The following is a 15,973-nucleotide window of genomic DNA, read 5'->3' on the forward strand; positions in this document are numbered from 1 at the left end:
AGCAGTGTAATGAATAATTTATTGTTACAAAAAGAGTCTTACTGAGGTACTAATCATACGCAACAAATATCAATAAATTCGGGTATATATACACATTACTTTAGCACCGTATTTTGGTAGCTAATATTAGATCACCAGCCGTATCTCGATCCAGCCTCCTTTTTATTTCTCCTCCCAGAAGCAAAACTATCTTCAAGCGCATCCTTCTGTGAACTCGCTGCTTGTACAAGCTGGCGAAGGGAGTGCTTTCCAGGCGCAATCGCGCGAACTGGGTTGTGTTGTTGTGCAGCCAGTTCTTCCTCGGTTGTCTTGGAGAGGATTTCTTGATTAGCCGCATACTCGGTATCGGTGTTGAAGTTGACGATACGGGAATTGGCCATGGATACGCCGGGGTTTCGGCCCATGAGCTGGCGGCGCTGAGCGCGAGACAGATTGAGGTCGTCTGCGATTGCGTCGAGGCTAGAGTTTTGTTGGGTAGAGGGTGCTGGATAGGAGCTAGCTTGCTGGTCATGGTATGCCAAAGAGGCTGAATCCTCTTGCAATGTCGAAGCATCGTCGTGCCCTGGTGGGTTGTACAGGATTGATTCATAACCAGTCGTCGGCTCGCTTGATGTGTCTTTGTCTTCACTGGAGAAGGAGAACAAGCTGACTTTAGGTTTTGGCGGTTGCACTGGGGTAGGTGTTCCAGAGACGGCTGGTTCAGAGACATTTTTCTCAGAAGCTGAATCCTTCAATGTTGTTGTATCTGTAGGTTTCGGTACACCTGCGTTCTTAGCAGCCGCTTTCGCCGCTACGAATGCTGCCGATTTCTTTTTGGGGCCGTTGCGGGCGACAGAAAGCGGCTTGAAAGCCATGGCATTGCCTTGCTTTTTGTAGTTCGCCTCCTTGAGCAAGCTGCCTTCTCCCTTTGAGTCACCAGACAGACTTCCGGGTTTAGGTATATCGTTGCCGTTATCCGCGACCTCATTAAGAGCTTGTTCCTGGCGAAGCTCTGCATCTGCCAGACGGTCGAATCCCGGTGCAGCGCCTGTTTTTAAACTGAAGGCCTTTCGAGAAGTACCTGTAGTAGTCGCGGGTTGATTCGCGCGCTTTGGCGCTGGTAAAATGGAATTGAATCCAGAAAACAAGCCGCCACCGCCGGCACCAGTCTTGGGCTTCTTTCGTGCTGGGCCATCTTCGTCATCTCCAGTATCGCCTTGAGTCTCTGGTTTGATTTCAGGAAGCGCGACTCGAATCTTGCGCGGGTTTGCTCGGTCGACGAGTGACGAGAATTTCTGGGAGGGTTTTGTCTCGGTCGCTGCGGGCTCTTTGCTCACAGGCGCCGGTGGAATCTGGGGTTGTTCATCTTCGGCATCAGAGCCTTCGGAGTCGGAGTATTGGACGAGAGCCATGTTGGAGAGGCCGTTTAGCTTGTCCGTGTCACTTTGTTGTCGAGGTTGATAATATTTGATGCGTGATCGACGACGCCCGCCACAGCCCGCCGAGAGCACGGACCATGCGGAGGTGTTTCTCGCCGCATCACTTTCTCTTTGCTCTTGCCTTGTTCATCTCACACTGACTTCATGCTATGAGGTCTCGATAAAGAGAATGAGATAACACACTTTCATTCTATGAATAGACAATGTACCTCGAATCGACCATTCAGTCTACATGATGTCATGATCCTCCAGTTTATGCTCTGCTTCAAGTCTTGACAGCGCCTAGCCGCAGCCATGGAAGAAGCAACACCAGAGATCCCCTCTGAAGAGAACCCAAGGGGAGAAGATGACGTCCCCAGTGAGGGCACAAACACTCACTCTCGCTCTTCCAAGTTCCGGTTCAAATCCTCCAAGCGGCGTGACCATTCACCAGATCATAGATCATCACCTCGACGGGAAAATGGAGAAAGCAGCAGCAGACATGAAAGATCCCACCGCCGGCACCATCGCCATCATCACTCTTCCAAACGACGCAGAACAACAACAACGCGCGACTCGGCCCCGCCACCCTCACCCGGCTCCAAAGAACAAGAGCGATCTCTATCCCCCGAAACTGCATTTCGCGAGTCCCTCTTCGACGCCATGGCCGATGACGAGGGCGCCGCGTTTTGGGAATCTGTATACGGTCAACCAATACATACATACGCTGTCCCCAACAATGGCCCTGAAGGGGAACTAGAGCGCATGACGGAGGACGAATACGCTGCGTATGTGCGCGCGCGAATGTGGGAGCGCTCGCACGAAGGGATCATGGCAGAGCGGGAGCGACAGAGACAAGAAAAGGCCAAAGCAAAAAGGAATGCTGAATCTTCGCGTCACCGAGATCAAGAGCGTGTCCAGTTCGATCAGGCCATAGAGGAAAGTCTCCGTCGAGGTGAGGCACGTCGTCGCGCAAAGTCGTGGAAAGCAGCGTGGGAGAAATATACGTCGAGTTGGGAGGAGCTCAATGCAGCAGCAATAGATGAACCCAGCAGTCGTTCTCCAAACTTCCAGATTCGGAATAATATTCACTGGCCAGTGGCAAGCGGCAAACGGCGAGATATCAGCCGCGACGAGATCAAGCAGTTTTTATGGAATGCACCCGGTACTGCGGAATCAAAGCAGGGCGATCTGATGAGCACACTCAAGGCTGAGCGAGTCCGCTGGCATCCCGACAAAATGCTGCATCGTTATGGAAATCTCGGGCTAAGCCAGGACAAGTCATTGATACAGAGCGTGACGGAGGTATTCCAGATCCTGGATCAGCTATGGACGGAGACAAAGACGTCTTAGACATCTTAGATTTATGTTTTATGTGATACCCAATACATTTTTTCTTCTTCTTTCTTCATCTTCAACTTTAATCGTAACCTCGATATATTTAAGTTTACTACTGTATCAGACAAAATAAGCTTCACCACCATCACGCCTATGTGGCTTACCACTCATTCTTTTGCTAAAATCAAACGTCAATACATACATACAGCATCGAATGCCAATGAAACGCTGAAGAGCAGCATCGATAAAGAAACAGATAACCGAACAAAAAAACGAAATCACCTCAAAACAGCCGAAGAGAAATCCAGTACATGAGTTTCAGACAAAAGCAATGAATTAAATGAAAAGAGAGACAGGTTGCCTTCTAGAATCTGGACTGTCTCTTCTGGCTCCTATAAACCGTGTAACCGACATAAGAACCGACAATTGCACCCACGAAGAGGAATGATTTGAAAAAGAACCACGTCCAGCTACCAGACTTCTTCTTCTTGGACGCCGAACGTCCACCGCGGCCACTGCCTTTTGAGCCGCGTCGGACGGGACCGTTGCCGGTGTGGTCATACAAGTTGTGGGTGTTGACCGAGATGATCTCGTGGCTGTCGGTCACTTCGCCGGTTTCACCGGAGAATCCGAGGTATGCGACGGAGGGGATGTTGAAGTTGGACTCGGGGGAAGTGAGCGAGAAACAGTTGATCCAGGCATTGTCCGACTTGTATTGAAGGTCGAGGTTAAGTGATTTGTCTTGGAAATAGGTCAACCGTGCCTTTGTCGGCACTGACGCATCGCGGATACCACGAGCCTATAGATTAAAAAGGTCAGCCGTTGCAATTGTAAGAAATCAATTTCAGTGACTATACCGAGCAGCCTGCCAGTTCATTGGCCTTGCCGTCATGGGCCTTGTCGTATGACGTTTGGCCATCACCCAACATAGCCATCACATATGGGAATGAGGTACCAGGTCTGTTGTTCTTGTAGGTGTCAAAAAAGATGCCGAGTCCTTCAAAGTTGTCCGTAGAGCCGAAGACAGGGCCAGGCGTGGCACGTTGTTTGGTAAGCCAAAGCGCAAATCCGTCTCCATGCAGATGGCCTTCTCCATGGAGCTTAAACTCGACCTCGATCTATCGTTTGTCAGACTTTGAACACAGTGTCTCGATTTGGGAAAGGAAAAATCATTCACCTCCCAGTTCGTAGCAGTGAGAGGGACGCGCGAGAATATCCAGCCTTGCTGGGATTGTCGGTCCGCGGTGAGGCGCACGTATCTAACATCATGTTCAGCAACTAGTCGCAACAACAAAAATACTCCAAACACTCAGTGAGGACATACTGGTCGGTGCGAATCACGGTGTCTCCTCCAAAATCCCACCATCGGCTGTGCATATCCGAGTCCAGGTAGGGCTGTATCCATGTACGACGTTAGTGAAACCATTCCTTGAATCGACCGTTTCCAAAGGTGTGGAAATTCAATTGCGGGTTCGTACCGAGGTTAAGCTATGGGTTCGCAGCTATAAAGCAAGAGTCAGATTAGGCATTTCTTTTCCATGACGAATTGAACAACGTACCGGAAGCATCTTGATATCAGTGTCCTGCCACGTCGAGCTGGCGGCGCTCGCAGTAAGGGCCAGGCCCAGGACTGTCGAAGCTAATTGAGAGAACCACATGTTGAGCAGTGAATGAGCGTTGTCGTTGTGTGAAAGAGGGACCCAAGGGGAGGTGACAGGGCGAGGAAGACCAGAGGCGTGGTATATAATGAGTGTAGTAAAACTAGTTTAGAAGCAGGGAACAAGTCGCACGAGCAGATTCAACAAGTTGCGATGTGAGGGAGCGCGTAGAGGTCAAAAGAGAGAGAAACAATGTCACCGGGACATCTAACAGGACCCTAACATCAGCTGCAATTGAGCTCCCAGATTCGGTAGGGTGAGTATTGGGCGTGAGATTTCGTTGGAGGGGAAAGAACGGCGAGGACCGAAAGGTGGCTTCTAGATACTCTGGAAGCAAACCAGGCTGGTGTCGCTAACCAGTTCAGGGCGTAGTCTAGAGAGGATCATCAACAAGGTGGCCTAAACAGCGAGAGTCACGGGGCCCCACTGCTCCAGCCACAGGTCAAGCCACACCCGGCTTCAAGCTCTGCCGCTCATCTAAGATTAACTTGGTACCGTATTACTTCATCTATTGCTCTTCGCGCTCCATTACTTGAACTCTACTTCAACAACTATCACATCCACACGATAACAATGTCTTTCTTCGGCTCCTCTTCCTCCACTCCCGCCGGCGCCGAGCCTGGCTCGACCGAGTTGAAGAATGCGCTCATGAAGCAAGTCCAAGCCGAGGCCGCCATGACCAACGCTCGCGCTCTCGTCAGCGTACGTCTTTCCCCCCCCTTCATATCCAAAAAAAAAAAGGTGATAGCTAACCTAACGATTTAACAGAAAATCAACGAAAACTGTTTCGACCGCTGCATCACATCCCCCGGCTCCAGCCTCTCCTCCGGCGAAACGAGTTGTCTGTCTTCGTGCATGGAAAAGTACATTAGCGTTTGGAACACCACCAGTCGAACCTATATCAACCGTGTGCAGCTTGAGACAAAGAACATGGGCGGTTCCGAGCCTCTCTTACAGTAGACTTGAAGAGGAAAAAAAAAACAACAACATCAGCACGCATCGGGGGCAAGTTTTGGAAAAGAGGCCTCAATGTCCACAGGCTTGACATGTCTTGTATATCAAGTTGGCTATTGTATGAATAGATTGTATAACACGGGTGGTTAATAAAAAAAATCGAATAATACTTTTTTTGCCATTGAATTCTTCTTAGAGAACTTTTAGATCAATTGATACGTCTTGACTAGATAAGAACATGTGCCATCCTATAGATGCGTGGTGAGGACTTGCAAGTCAAAGCAACCCTCCAGGGAACCGGACAAGACAGTGCCATTTAAGGGAAAAGGCAAACGATTAAGAAAAATGCTCGAATATACAAAAACACCCATAGGAAGAGGCAAGAATTCTGCCAGACCTCGAGCCCAAAAAAAAAGAAACAAAGCATAAAAACAAACTCCTGCCTCGATTCATCCTCACGAAATATAATCCATTTGAAAGTATAGTCTAGCCAGACATAATGCCGCGTTGAAAAGTAAATAGGCAGTCAATCTTCCAGAACACGAGAATAGTCACTCCCGAGAAGAACTCAAAAAAAAAGCAGATAAATAAAAATCAGATTCGCACACGTATGGGCGTTCACTTTTATGACGTCGTCTTAAATGTCCCGCATTTCTGGTTCCAGCAGAAGATCGTGGACTTTAATTGTCTATTGTCAGTGGAGCCAGATAATAAATCAACATCGAAGTCGTTTAGGCTTTCAACCATGTGGTCAGACTCGTCTCTCTGCAAGAAAGCATGAGCTGCCAGTTTAGAAATCGGCGAAAAGGTTGTTGTATCTAAAGCGCGTTAGTTTAGAGGCAAATATCAGAAAAGCAACTGCGATTTAACATACGGATCTTCTCCATGAACTCCATACGCCTCATTCTCCTCGGGATACTTATCGAACTGGCTAGCGTCACCCTGGCCGGCTCTGACGGGAGGCACGTAAGGGGCATCAATGTCTTTCCTCAGAAGTCGGTCCCATGTGACCTCTGCAAACCAAGGGTGGTTCTTGACATCCTCGGGTCCTCCGTGAAGATTGCCCAGGCGCTTTGTCAGGTCTGGTGTGATCAATTGCGACAACAGGTCGACCGCATCTGGGTGCATGTAAGGAGGGAATTTGATCTTTCCGCGAAGAATGTTTTCGTAGATCTTGACGGGAGAACCGCTGTCCCAGAAAGGAGTGAAGCCGCAGAGCATTTCAAATATAAGAATTCCCAAGGACCACCTAGATACAGTCAGGGTCAGAGATGCTGTCCACTTGGTCTGTTCCCGAGGAGCTTACCAGTCTACCGATTTGTTGTATCCCTTGGAGGAGACGACCTCTGGAGCAAGATAGTCGGGTGTACCGCAGAGCGTCCATGTGATGTCAGGCACTTCCTTTGCGAAACCGAAATCGGTAATCTTCAAGTGACCATGCCGATCCAGCAGCAGGTTCTCGGGTTTGAGATCACGGTAAATGATGTGTTGTGCATGCAAGTACTCCAGGGCTAACGTGACCTCTGCAGCGTAAAATTTTGCAACGGGGTTGGGGAATCTCTATTATGGGGTCAGCATGCATGAAAATGCGGGGGGGACATAAAAATATGGACGTACTTGCGACTTGCGAAGCAGGCTGAACAACTCCCCTCCTTCGACAAAGTCCATGACCATGTACAAATTCTTCGAGTCCTGAAAGGTCCCCCACAGGGTGATGAGAAACGGGTGCTTAACCCTTTGCAGCATCCTCCTCTCGTCATTTGTGTGTTCGACCTGCTTCATCTTCACGACCTGCGCCTTCTTCAGCACCTTGATGGCATAGAAGCGGTGGTTATGCTTGGACTGGACCAAGTGCACTCGACCAAAACTGCCTGTGCCCAGCGTGCGTTGCAGCGCAAAATCTTCTAGGGAGTATTTTCCCTTTGTCTGGCGTGGCTGTGCTCTTGCAGCCTGGAATTGTTGGGCCTGCGCGGCAGCTGCATCCTGGCCATGCTGCTGTTGTTGCGGCGGGTTGATGATGCTGTTTATACTGCCTATACCTTGCGTATACTGCTGTTGTTGCTGTGTAGATGCGGCCGGGGCGGAGCTGTGGGCCGAGGGAGCTGTTGAGGTCATCGGAGTGTCGGAGGGAGTTCCTCTGTTCGTACTCAGTGAAGATTCGGTTTTGTCGCTCGAGTCCTTTTTTCCGGACTGGCGGCGATGCTTTTCAGCGTCCGAGGAAGAGGCTTTTTTCTTCTTCTGGTCGGATGATGCGGTGGTGGTGGCAGAAGCTTCGGCACCCGTTGGTGAGGAGGGCGCTTCCCTCGAGCTGATCGAATGTGTCTTTTTCTTCTTCAACAGTCCTCCAAATGTCGGCATGAGATGGACGCAGGGAGGCTTTTCTTTTCCAGACTGCGAACAGGTCTGGAAAAAAAAAAGAAAAAGGAGCGGAGAATAAACAAGTCAATTGAGGGACAAGACTCCGACTGCCCGACGACGACTTGGGCGGATTTGGAGGAGCAGAGAGCAGAGAGCGGGGATACGCAATTTGCTGCGACAGCAATAGCAGTAGTAATAGTAGCAGCAGCCGGGGTTATTATCAACTAGTTCGTTGGTTAGTCTCGTTTTGCTCGATCGATAACTAGTGAGCAGGCTGGACAGGGTTGTGTGGACAAGTAACAAGCCCGCAATTGGCGGCTCTGCTGGACAGTCGCAGGTCGATCGGGGGAGGGGAGAGAAGGCAGTAGTAGGACTAAGTGCGAATGAAGAATGCGTGTCGAGAGTCACGATGCAGGAGAGTCAGTTGGGTTAGAACTTGAGCTGGCTGTGGTTGGGACTTGGGAGGAGTCAGAGAGAGTTCATTCGCTGACGTACGGCACGGATGAAGCCAGCCAGAAGCGGGGTTGCTGGCGGGTCGCTCGGAGCGTGATAGTTAGCTATACTCTGGAGTCATACACAGATATCATGACCATGTCTGCTTGCGGCCAGCGGGGGCGTAGCTATCTGCTTCTAACTATCTAACTACTGTCGATAGAGCATGTCTGCTGTCGCGTCAAAGAACGATGACTCGTTTCATCAGAACAATCAACCATACATCAATAATTATTGCTGTCAACTATGCTTGCCTCTGTTCTTGGCCAATTCATATCCAAGCTAGTATTATTATTATTATTATTGACCATGCTGTTAGCCCCCAAGAGCACGCACAAAAACGTACGTCAACTCCGTGCTAGGCCGAGAAGATGATTTCAGGCCAGCCTCGCTCCAGGAACTAATGCTGCATATCAATCCACCAATGCAGCGGATCTTTGTCATTCTGACATACTCTCAAACAGCAGACTCGAGGATCCTCATAAAAGAAAAATAAAAATAAAAATAAAAAAGGGGGCCGCCGTAGTAGCATTATTATTTAATATTAAAATTGTTCTTTGTATGCAGTCACCCAGTGTTTCGTCGGCAACCATGCGACCCCGGCCTGAGAGCTGGGGTCCGCCCCCAACAGTTATAGCCTCTAGGCTCTAGCATGTCATCATTATTATTCTAGTACGTAGTAGTAAGGTATGGCTGGGCTAATTTTAGGGTACTACGTATTCTCATTGACCCCAGTCGGCACGTGGCATAGATCCAATCTTGATTTCATTCATCGTATTGCTCACCTAGTTTACTCAAGTACAAGCAGAAGTATACAAAGGAAGCCTAATTGCTAATGCCAAATATAAACTGTAGATGGTAAAAAAAACGCCAGTTCCCATTCCCTAGATAACCCATGCAAATATTCATCCAAAGTCGCCACGTTATAAAAAATATTGTAGAGCATTCATTGTTGACTAGACCCGGAAATGCTCCATGTTCTTCTTGATCTCTCCAACAATCTCAGCAGCTTCACTCTCGTTGCGAGCTTCAAAGTCATAGCGCTTCTGCTCGTGCGCATCGGTGCCCCGGAGTACTACGACGCGGAAGCTCTTGGGGTGTCGCCGGCTTACTTTGCTGCCGACAATGTCGTTGAAATTGATCGATCGCGTCTTGCCCGTGTTGTCAACCATCCCTTTTGCTGCGTCGCTGGGCATGATGTGCAGGTAGTCGTTGTCGAGGATAAGCACCTTTTGGTTCGACGCCGTGAAGGACATGGATTGCTTGCGGTACACGTAGTATCGCCGGTAGTAACCTCCCACCAAATCTTGTTTCTGTGGCTGCAAAAGCGGCTGGAGTGTCTGGTGGCCTCTCTTGCCTTTCTTTGCCGCCGCCAGAGTCGAATTGTCAATCTGAAGAGGCGCGTTGGGCGACGAGCTGCCAGGAGACCCTGCAAATGTCGCCCCCGCGCCAAATCGGCGACGGACAACGTCTAGCTCGGTCACATTGCCTAGCACTTCCACTGTACGATCTAGGGGAGCAACGGTATTGGTTCCCTTCACCTTGAGTAAATAGTTGGCTTTGTCGAGCCCCCATCGCTTGCAGACCGAATCCAAGATCTCGGCAATATAGCTATCAGTGGCGGTGTTGACCGTTGTCGTCTGACTAGATGCTTCGATGTTGATGAATCGGACCTTCAGCGTCTTCTGGACACCCAGGCGAGGGGTGGCATGGTACGTCGGGACCGGCATATCAGCTGGAGTCAAAGTGTTATGATCCAACGCCGACGAGAAAGGTTTTCCAAGGATAGGGTTAGGCCGTGGTGCTGCAGCACCGGCTCTCATCTGAGGAGGGATACTATTTGGAGGCTGCAAGGTTGAACTGCCCTCGTTGTTGGATTCCGCAACAGGCTCTGGGTTGAACTTGGGGTAAAGACGACAGTTTTCTGCAAACTCCGCATCCGACGCCTCGACCAGTGCGAATTCATCGTACTGTTTCCCCCTCATTCGGCCTCTGGTTCCGGCAGCGCGGTTGTTGTTCGATGTGAAATCCGCCAGCGGGAGATTTCGATTCAAGGCTGGGAAATCATAATCGACCTCGCCGTCTTCAACCATACGCAACGTCCATCGGTTCACGCTCAGGTTTTTGGGCTCGATGGATGGCTCGAGATCCTCCTTGAGATATCGCCATAGAGCCAACCCAATGGCCTCTGTGACCGTCACGGGTCGCGTTTGGTCCTGGTCTCGAGATTCTCGAAGGATCGGCATGTTGAACGGTTCCTCTGGGTCTTCGGAGAAAGGGGCGTAGATTTTGATACTCAGTGCATTGCTGGAATTGCTGGAATCCCCTCCCCACAGGGCTGCAAACCGCTCAACGGGGTTGCTGGGCACGACTTTGCGCGCATTCAGCTCTTTCGACAGTAAGCTAATTGGCTGTAAGGTGCTGATAGGGCGAGGAGGAGGTAATTCCTGTAAATCCGGTAATGTGGTCTTGGATTTCTTGGGCGATGCGCCCTGGGAGCTCGTGTTGGGAAGCTTATGCATTATAGCAAGCGAGGAACCCAAAGTATTGTTGAGTTCAACATTACCAAGGAGTGATGCCGATCCAGCAGTAGCACCAAAATCCGACGACAAGGCCGAATCAACCGACCCAGCGACGGAATCGTCATCTTGGTCGTTAAGGCCCCCGGGGTGCAATCCGCTGTTCTCGTCATTCTCATCGTCGTCATCGTCGTCTTCCGGTTCCTCAATGAGCTGGTGTCGGGAAGAGAATTGGATCTGTCGTTTCTTAAAAAGAGCAGGATTGTCTCCTTCAGACAAGTCGCTGCTTGTGACGGTATCACCCCGCGGCCGCCCTTTTGTTGCCGTCTCGACTACTCCCACCGAGCTTCGCCGGTATCCATTATTTGCAGACGGGTGACGTGCCGAGGGCGCAGCTGATTCCGGGCCTTCTCGATGATCATGGATAGGTAACGAACCCGACCTATCTCGTACTGGCATTTTCGAGAACTTGATTTGCTGGGCCGCGCTAAAGAAACATGTCAACAACCAACCCAGAGGTACACGAGCGCAATATCATTTAGACACTTACCGTCCCACGTCTCCCTCTTCGTCGCTGTCATCGCTCAAATCACTGCTATCTTCATCATCGCCCTCGCCTTGTCTCTGCATCGGACGATCCCGTCGTCTATTCTTGCGGGCACCTCGGCCATGATGTTTCGCCCCAAACACGTAGGTACTGCCACCACCCCCTCCCGTCACCATGCCGCCTTCATCTTCATCACCGTCGTCGCCGACGCTGAGCCGGTCCTCCTCATTGGGATCTCCGTGGTTATGTCTGGCAAAGTGGTAGTATTCGGATGCGACTGTAGCAGTAGTGGGGATGGGCGGCGAATAAGTCCGCTTGACGAGCGAGCCCTGTTCTTGCGTAGTAGGACTCGTAGTTGCAGCCAGCCAGCCAGCGGCGCGGAATCCGGGCGCATTGAGCACGGAGTCGTTGACGTTGATAAGGCGATCACCGATACCGTCTTTGATGGCCGAAAGATACGAAGTGCGTAGCTGCCAGATGGTGAAACTGAGAGACTGTGCATTAGTCGATCATGTTTTGGTTTTGGACGATATGGGAGACCTTGCATACTCCTCATTCTGTAGAAGCGACATCCTGAGTCACCTGCTCGCACCGAGGTCCTCCTCTCTAATTCCCACTAAATCCGTTGCGCGCACCACTGTTGTCCCAGTGCGTAGACTGTTCGTTATCTTTTCAGCCGATGGGTCTGCTGCTCAACCACCGGGAGAGGACTCGCGCTCCGAATCAAGGCGGTAGAGACTCGGTTTAATGCTCGACTAGGGCCAGCCTAGGAAGAAATGGAAAGTGGGCATCGAGTGGCGCAAGACCAAAACCGCGATGAGACGACAAAAGAGCGTTATCAGCCAGGATACAGGGATGCTTGCAACATGTATCACGTCGAGCGGGAGGCTGAGCGGCGCACGGCCGAGGGCTCCACCCTGCGCTTGCCGCCGCGGGGGTCGGAGTAGTGTATGGCAGCAGTACTGCAAACTGAAATATACTATCAGTTACTATCTACTATCTAAATACAATTAAACCATCAATTGATATCGTACCATACAAAACCCTCGGTGATATTGAAACATTGTAATTACACTCGCCCTCACTTAGCTTTGGCCTTGCCCTTGCGACCCTTCTTGGGCTGCTCGTCTTCCTCGTCGTCATCAAGGAAATCATCCTCCTTTTTCTTCCCTTTCCCATTAGCCTTTTTGCCTTTACTTGCGCCTGCTTTGGCTTTGGCTTTCGCTTTAGGCACCTTGACATATTTGTCTTTCTTCAGGTCCAGCTCTTCGCTTTCGTCAACTTCTTTGGCGCCCTCGGCGGTATCTTCCTCGTCCGACTTCTCAATGGTGTCTTCAATATCAGGCTTCTCCTTGGGGTCCTTCTTGAGTGCAAGTGCGTTGCTGGTCTTCATATATGGCAAAGGATGCGAGCGTTGGTTGTAGATCCGAGTGAATGCCGACTTGGTCTGTGTTTCGATTTTAACGTTCTCATCTCCCATGGGGCCCAGGCCCAGCTCAACCAGCGAATCCCAGTCTTCGCGAGTAAGAAAATAGCTGTCCATCAAGTCTATGACCTCCTCGACCGAGTCTTTGCCCACCTCCATCAAGGGACGAACAAGCTTGTTCCACAATACTGGCATGTATTGCTGTCTGATCTCTTCCCGGTCACCAGTCGAACGCAGCCTCATGTGCCCTTGAATATCCTTGACAAATCGGTTCAGCTTGCCTATATCAGTGTTAGTCAAACGTCTCAGCTTGCCCAGTCTGCTCTAGATCACTCTTACCTTGTTTGCTGTTATTACCCAACCAGCTGGTAAAGTTTGGCCGTCCTCCGAGATTTCCGAACATGTAACTTGCGGGCCGAACGAAACTAAAGGCGGCGTGGGTTGGCATCAGGCTCCATTGCTGTTGGCTGCCATGGATCATTTTATCGACTAGATCACCGTCACTAATACTTGATGCCGCGTTGTCAGCAAGTTCGAGAAGCTTCAGTTGGCGTTCCTTCCCAGAATAATTTCCGGCGAGCATTGGATTCGTCCTCAGATAGTTCTCTTGAAGCATCAGGTAACTAAACTCGTGGTCGTTAAAGTATAGCTCAATCTTTTCATTCAATGTAGATTTAGAGCTTGGAGAGAACATCTGAGCATTGAGAATCTTGGACACAATGTCCCAAGGCTTCAAGATGACGTTTTTCTCCCAGGATTTGGACAATTCCTTGCCTTGGTCGTAATCAAGAGTTTTCTGGTCTAGTTTCACCGTGGAAAGCATATTAATGACCTGTCGGATATCCGAACCTGTGCCTGCAATCAAACTATCCAGGACGTGAGGCGGAATTTTCATCCCTTCACGGAAGCAGATTGTAGAAAGTCGGGCTCTAATCATGTCTGCTGTTGGCCGCCGGAAAGGCAACTCAAAAGTGACGTGGTCGAAAGGCTTCATCTTGGGCAGGCTTCTCTCATTGCAGATCAGAATCAAGGGAATATTTGTCTTCTTGGCTGCTGCTGCCAAAGCACCAACACCGCCCCGATCTCCAGCAGACATACCGTCTACTTCATCCATGATCAAGACCAGGTTTCGTTTCTGACTTTCGACATTCTTTCCATCGCCAGAGAAGTAGCCTTGGAGAGAGGTGGTGTCCAAGACACCCAAAAGCCCGCCTTCAACGAGCTTTTTGCTCCTGGTGTCACTGGCATTGGTTTCCACAACATCATACCCCTCCAAGTTGGCGATGAGGTGAGCAGCAGTAGTCTTTCCTATTCCAGGCGGTCCATGAATCATGACAGCTCGATAGAGACCAGAGCCGTCCTTTCCTGGCATTTTGAATTGTCTTTTAGCACTTGTTCGCCAATTACGCAACCATGTTTGAAGCCTTTCAACCTGCAGTTTATTGCCGCAAATCATGCTCATCTGCGTTGGCGCATATTTGGTAGTCCATAGGCGGTTATCTGACTGTGGCTTGGAGCTAGCTGAGCTCGAAGGAGTTTGAGAGCTGACAGCCGCAGGTTGTTGTGCTTGTGCTTTTTTCCTTTCTTGCTGCTCCATCTCTTCGGCCATTGCCTTGATCTTCTTTTCCTCAGCTTCTCGCTTCGCCTGGGCCTGCTCCGCAGCTTTTCCGCTTCCACCGTTGGCGGGAAGACGGCGGATCAGCTCAAAGAGCCCCTCCTCGTTGATTGTTTTGATATTCATATCTCGAATCTTTTTAAGCTTGCTAGGCCCGGCATCGTTACCCAGAACGACATAGCTGGTCTTCGAGCTGGGGGCCCCAGTAACCTTGCCCCCATATTTCTTGACCAGGTTTTGACCTTCATCACGACCTAGAGTATCCAGCACACCAGTGAATACGAAGGCCAGACCAGCAAGGCAATTTTCTGCGCCTTCAGGTAGTTCCACTGACCCAGCGCCTGCAGGATCACGGGATCGGCCAGCATTCAAATAAAATTTAGGCTTTTCACCCGGCGCGGTTGGAGGAGGGGTTGGCGGTCTGACCATCGGGATGTTGTCAAAAATATCTTGGATCTCCTTGTTTTCTGGCTGGTCTTTTTTCGGTGTAGCCTTAGCTTTTTTAGGTGCAGCAGCTTTTTTCTTTGGTTTCTCGTCAACTTCATCGGGGTCAAGGACAGCTTCTGACTTTCGCTTTCTTCCAGCCCTTGCTTTGGCGGGAGGCGTGGTCAACATTTCGACGTCGTCATCTTCCTCTTCTACCTCTAGCTTCCCCTTTTTGGCTGTGGCAGGCTTCACTATGAGATCGTCGGAGTCGCTTCCATCGTGTTGTTCGACATAGTCGTCGTCACCACCCCGGCGGGGCTTCCCGTATTCAGTTGCAAAAATATCATCACCTCCAAGGCCTTCATCATCTTCTAGCACTTTCGCAGCAGGTTTGGCGCGTCGTCCGGTTTCGCTCTTCTTCGTTGGGGTTTGTTGCTTTTTGGGCGTACTCTTTCCATTGACTGACGAGTCCGCAGGTTCTTTGGCATCTGTTGCGTTGGAGGGCTTCCCCCTCTTCTTACTCGATGCAAAATACTCTGATGTAGTAGTGGGCTCCCCTAAATCCTCTTCCTTCTTGGGTCTAGGTAAATCTACCTGTTAGATATCGTTTGCACTTGATGTAGGAAACACTCACTGCTTCTTCGTTGGTTTTGGTTTTGGCGACTTCGGTTCAACAACTTCATCGTCGCTGTCATCGACGACTTTTCTGCTTCCTATACACAGGTGTTAGATATGGGTGACCAAAATAGAAGGCAGTTTGCGACTCACGTTTTTTGCGGGCGGCCGCGGGATCCTGTCATCAGATATGTTAGCAATTGATAAAATTATGATACAAGAAGATCAATTTGAGCAGTTCGTATCCGCCCATGAGTATGGCCTCTTGTCTGATAAAAATAAATGAGTGCTTGGCCTTACCTCCTTTGCCGCTGCTGGCTTTGCAGAAGTATTCGCACCCTGGCCTGGCTTGGCGCCAAAGAAATTCCTGATATCAGGCATGTCGGTAGATTGATGCCACACAGGCAGGCCCTGTATGATGATGGAAACCCAATGGGTTTTGTGGGTGATCAGGTCGTGGATTCGTCACAAAGAAGGCGGACGCGCGGGGAGACGCGCCAACGCGACAGCTTCCCGCCAGGCACCCAGACTTTGCCCGTTGTCACGTGAGCATATCACTTTTACCCTTTTGGGCGGGCCTTTCCGCAATACGCAAGATTGCAGCCGCCGACGGAGATAGACGACAAAC

At 50.3% G+C, this 15,973-nt stretch overlaps 7 protein-coding genes across 7 annotated transcripts; 2 read left to right on the forward strand and 5 right to left on the reverse strand.

Annotated features, from left to right (window-relative positions):
• Window positions 1–131: 131 nt before the first annotated feature.
• TRUGW13939_07031 (uncharacterized protein) lies at window positions 132–1,391 on the reverse strand (the record flags this gene model as incomplete). The annotated part of the gene is made up of 1 exon (XM_035490173.1): window positions 132–1,391. The coding sequence occupies one exon, from the start codon at window positions 1,389–1,391 to the stop codon at window positions 132–134; it is 1,260 nt and encodes a 419-aa protein (XP_035346066.1).
• Window positions 1,392–1,712: 321 nt separating this feature from the next.
• On the forward strand, window positions 1,713–2,750 carry TRUGW13939_07032 (uncharacterized protein; the record flags this gene model as incomplete). The annotated part of the gene is made up of 1 exon (XM_035490174.1): window positions 1,713–2,750. The coding sequence occupies one exon, from the start codon at window positions 1,713–1,715 to the stop codon at window positions 2,748–2,750; it is 1,038 nt and encodes a 345-aa protein (XP_035346067.1).
• A 349-nt stretch (window positions 2,751–3,099) lies between these two features.
• Window positions 3,100–4,393, reverse strand: TRUGW13939_07033 (uncharacterized protein; the record flags this gene model as incomplete). Its single annotated transcript, XM_035490175.1, has 6 exons — window positions 3,100–3,534; window positions 3,593–3,853; window positions 3,913–3,994; window positions 4,060–4,130; window positions 4,214–4,237; window positions 4,295–4,393. 6 exons carry the CDS (start codon window positions 4,391–4,393, stop codon window positions 3,100–3,102), a joined length of 972 nt encoding a protein of 323 aa, XP_035346068.1.
• A 573-nt stretch (window positions 4,394–4,966) lies between these two features.
• On the forward strand, window positions 4,967–5,353 carry TRUGW13939_07034 (uncharacterized protein; the record flags this gene model as incomplete). The annotated part of the gene is made up of 2 exons (XM_035490176.1): window positions 4,967–5,095; window positions 5,162–5,353. The coding sequence occupies 2 exons, from the start codon at window positions 4,967–4,969 to the stop codon at window positions 5,351–5,353; spliced, it is 321 nt and encodes a 106-aa protein (XP_035346069.1).
• A 784-nt stretch (window positions 5,354–6,137) lies between these two features.
• TRUGW13939_07035 (uncharacterized protein) lies at window positions 6,138–7,705 on the reverse strand (the record flags this gene model as incomplete). Its single annotated transcript, XM_035490177.1, has 4 exons — window positions 6,138–6,165; window positions 6,222–6,596; window positions 6,654–6,907; window positions 6,965–7,705. The coding sequence occupies 4 exons, from the start codon at window positions 7,703–7,705 to the stop codon at window positions 6,138–6,140; spliced, it is 1,398 nt and encodes a 465-aa protein (XP_035346070.1).
• A 1,448-nt stretch (window positions 7,706–9,153) lies between these two features.
• On the reverse strand, window positions 9,154–11,835 carry TRUGW13939_07036 (uncharacterized protein; the record flags this gene model as incomplete). Its single annotated transcript, XM_035490178.1, has 3 exons — window positions 9,154–11,203; window positions 11,267–11,749; window positions 11,813–11,835. 3 exons carry the CDS (start codon window positions 11,833–11,835, stop codon window positions 9,154–9,156), a joined length of 2,556 nt encoding a protein of 851 aa, XP_035346071.1.
• A 509-nt stretch (window positions 11,836–12,344) lies between these two features.
• TRUGW13939_07037 (uncharacterized protein) lies at window positions 12,345–15,726 on the reverse strand (the record flags this gene model as incomplete). Its single annotated transcript, XM_035490179.1, has 5 exons — window positions 12,345–12,970; window positions 13,029–15,310; window positions 15,365–15,443; window positions 15,499–15,523; window positions 15,646–15,726. The coding sequence occupies 5 exons, from the start codon at window positions 15,724–15,726 to the stop codon at window positions 12,345–12,347; spliced, it is 3,093 nt and encodes a 1,030-aa protein (XP_035346072.1).
• Window positions 15,727–15,973: the final 247 nt, after the last annotated feature.

This window comes from Talaromyces rugulosus, chromosome IV (genome assembly GCF_013368755.1).
Source record: "Talaromyces rugulosus chromosome IV, complete sequence".
In the NCBI taxonomy this organism is placed as follows: domain Eukaryota; kingdom Fungi; phylum Ascomycota; class Eurotiomycetes; order Eurotiales; family Trichocomaceae; genus Talaromyces; species Talaromyces rugulosus.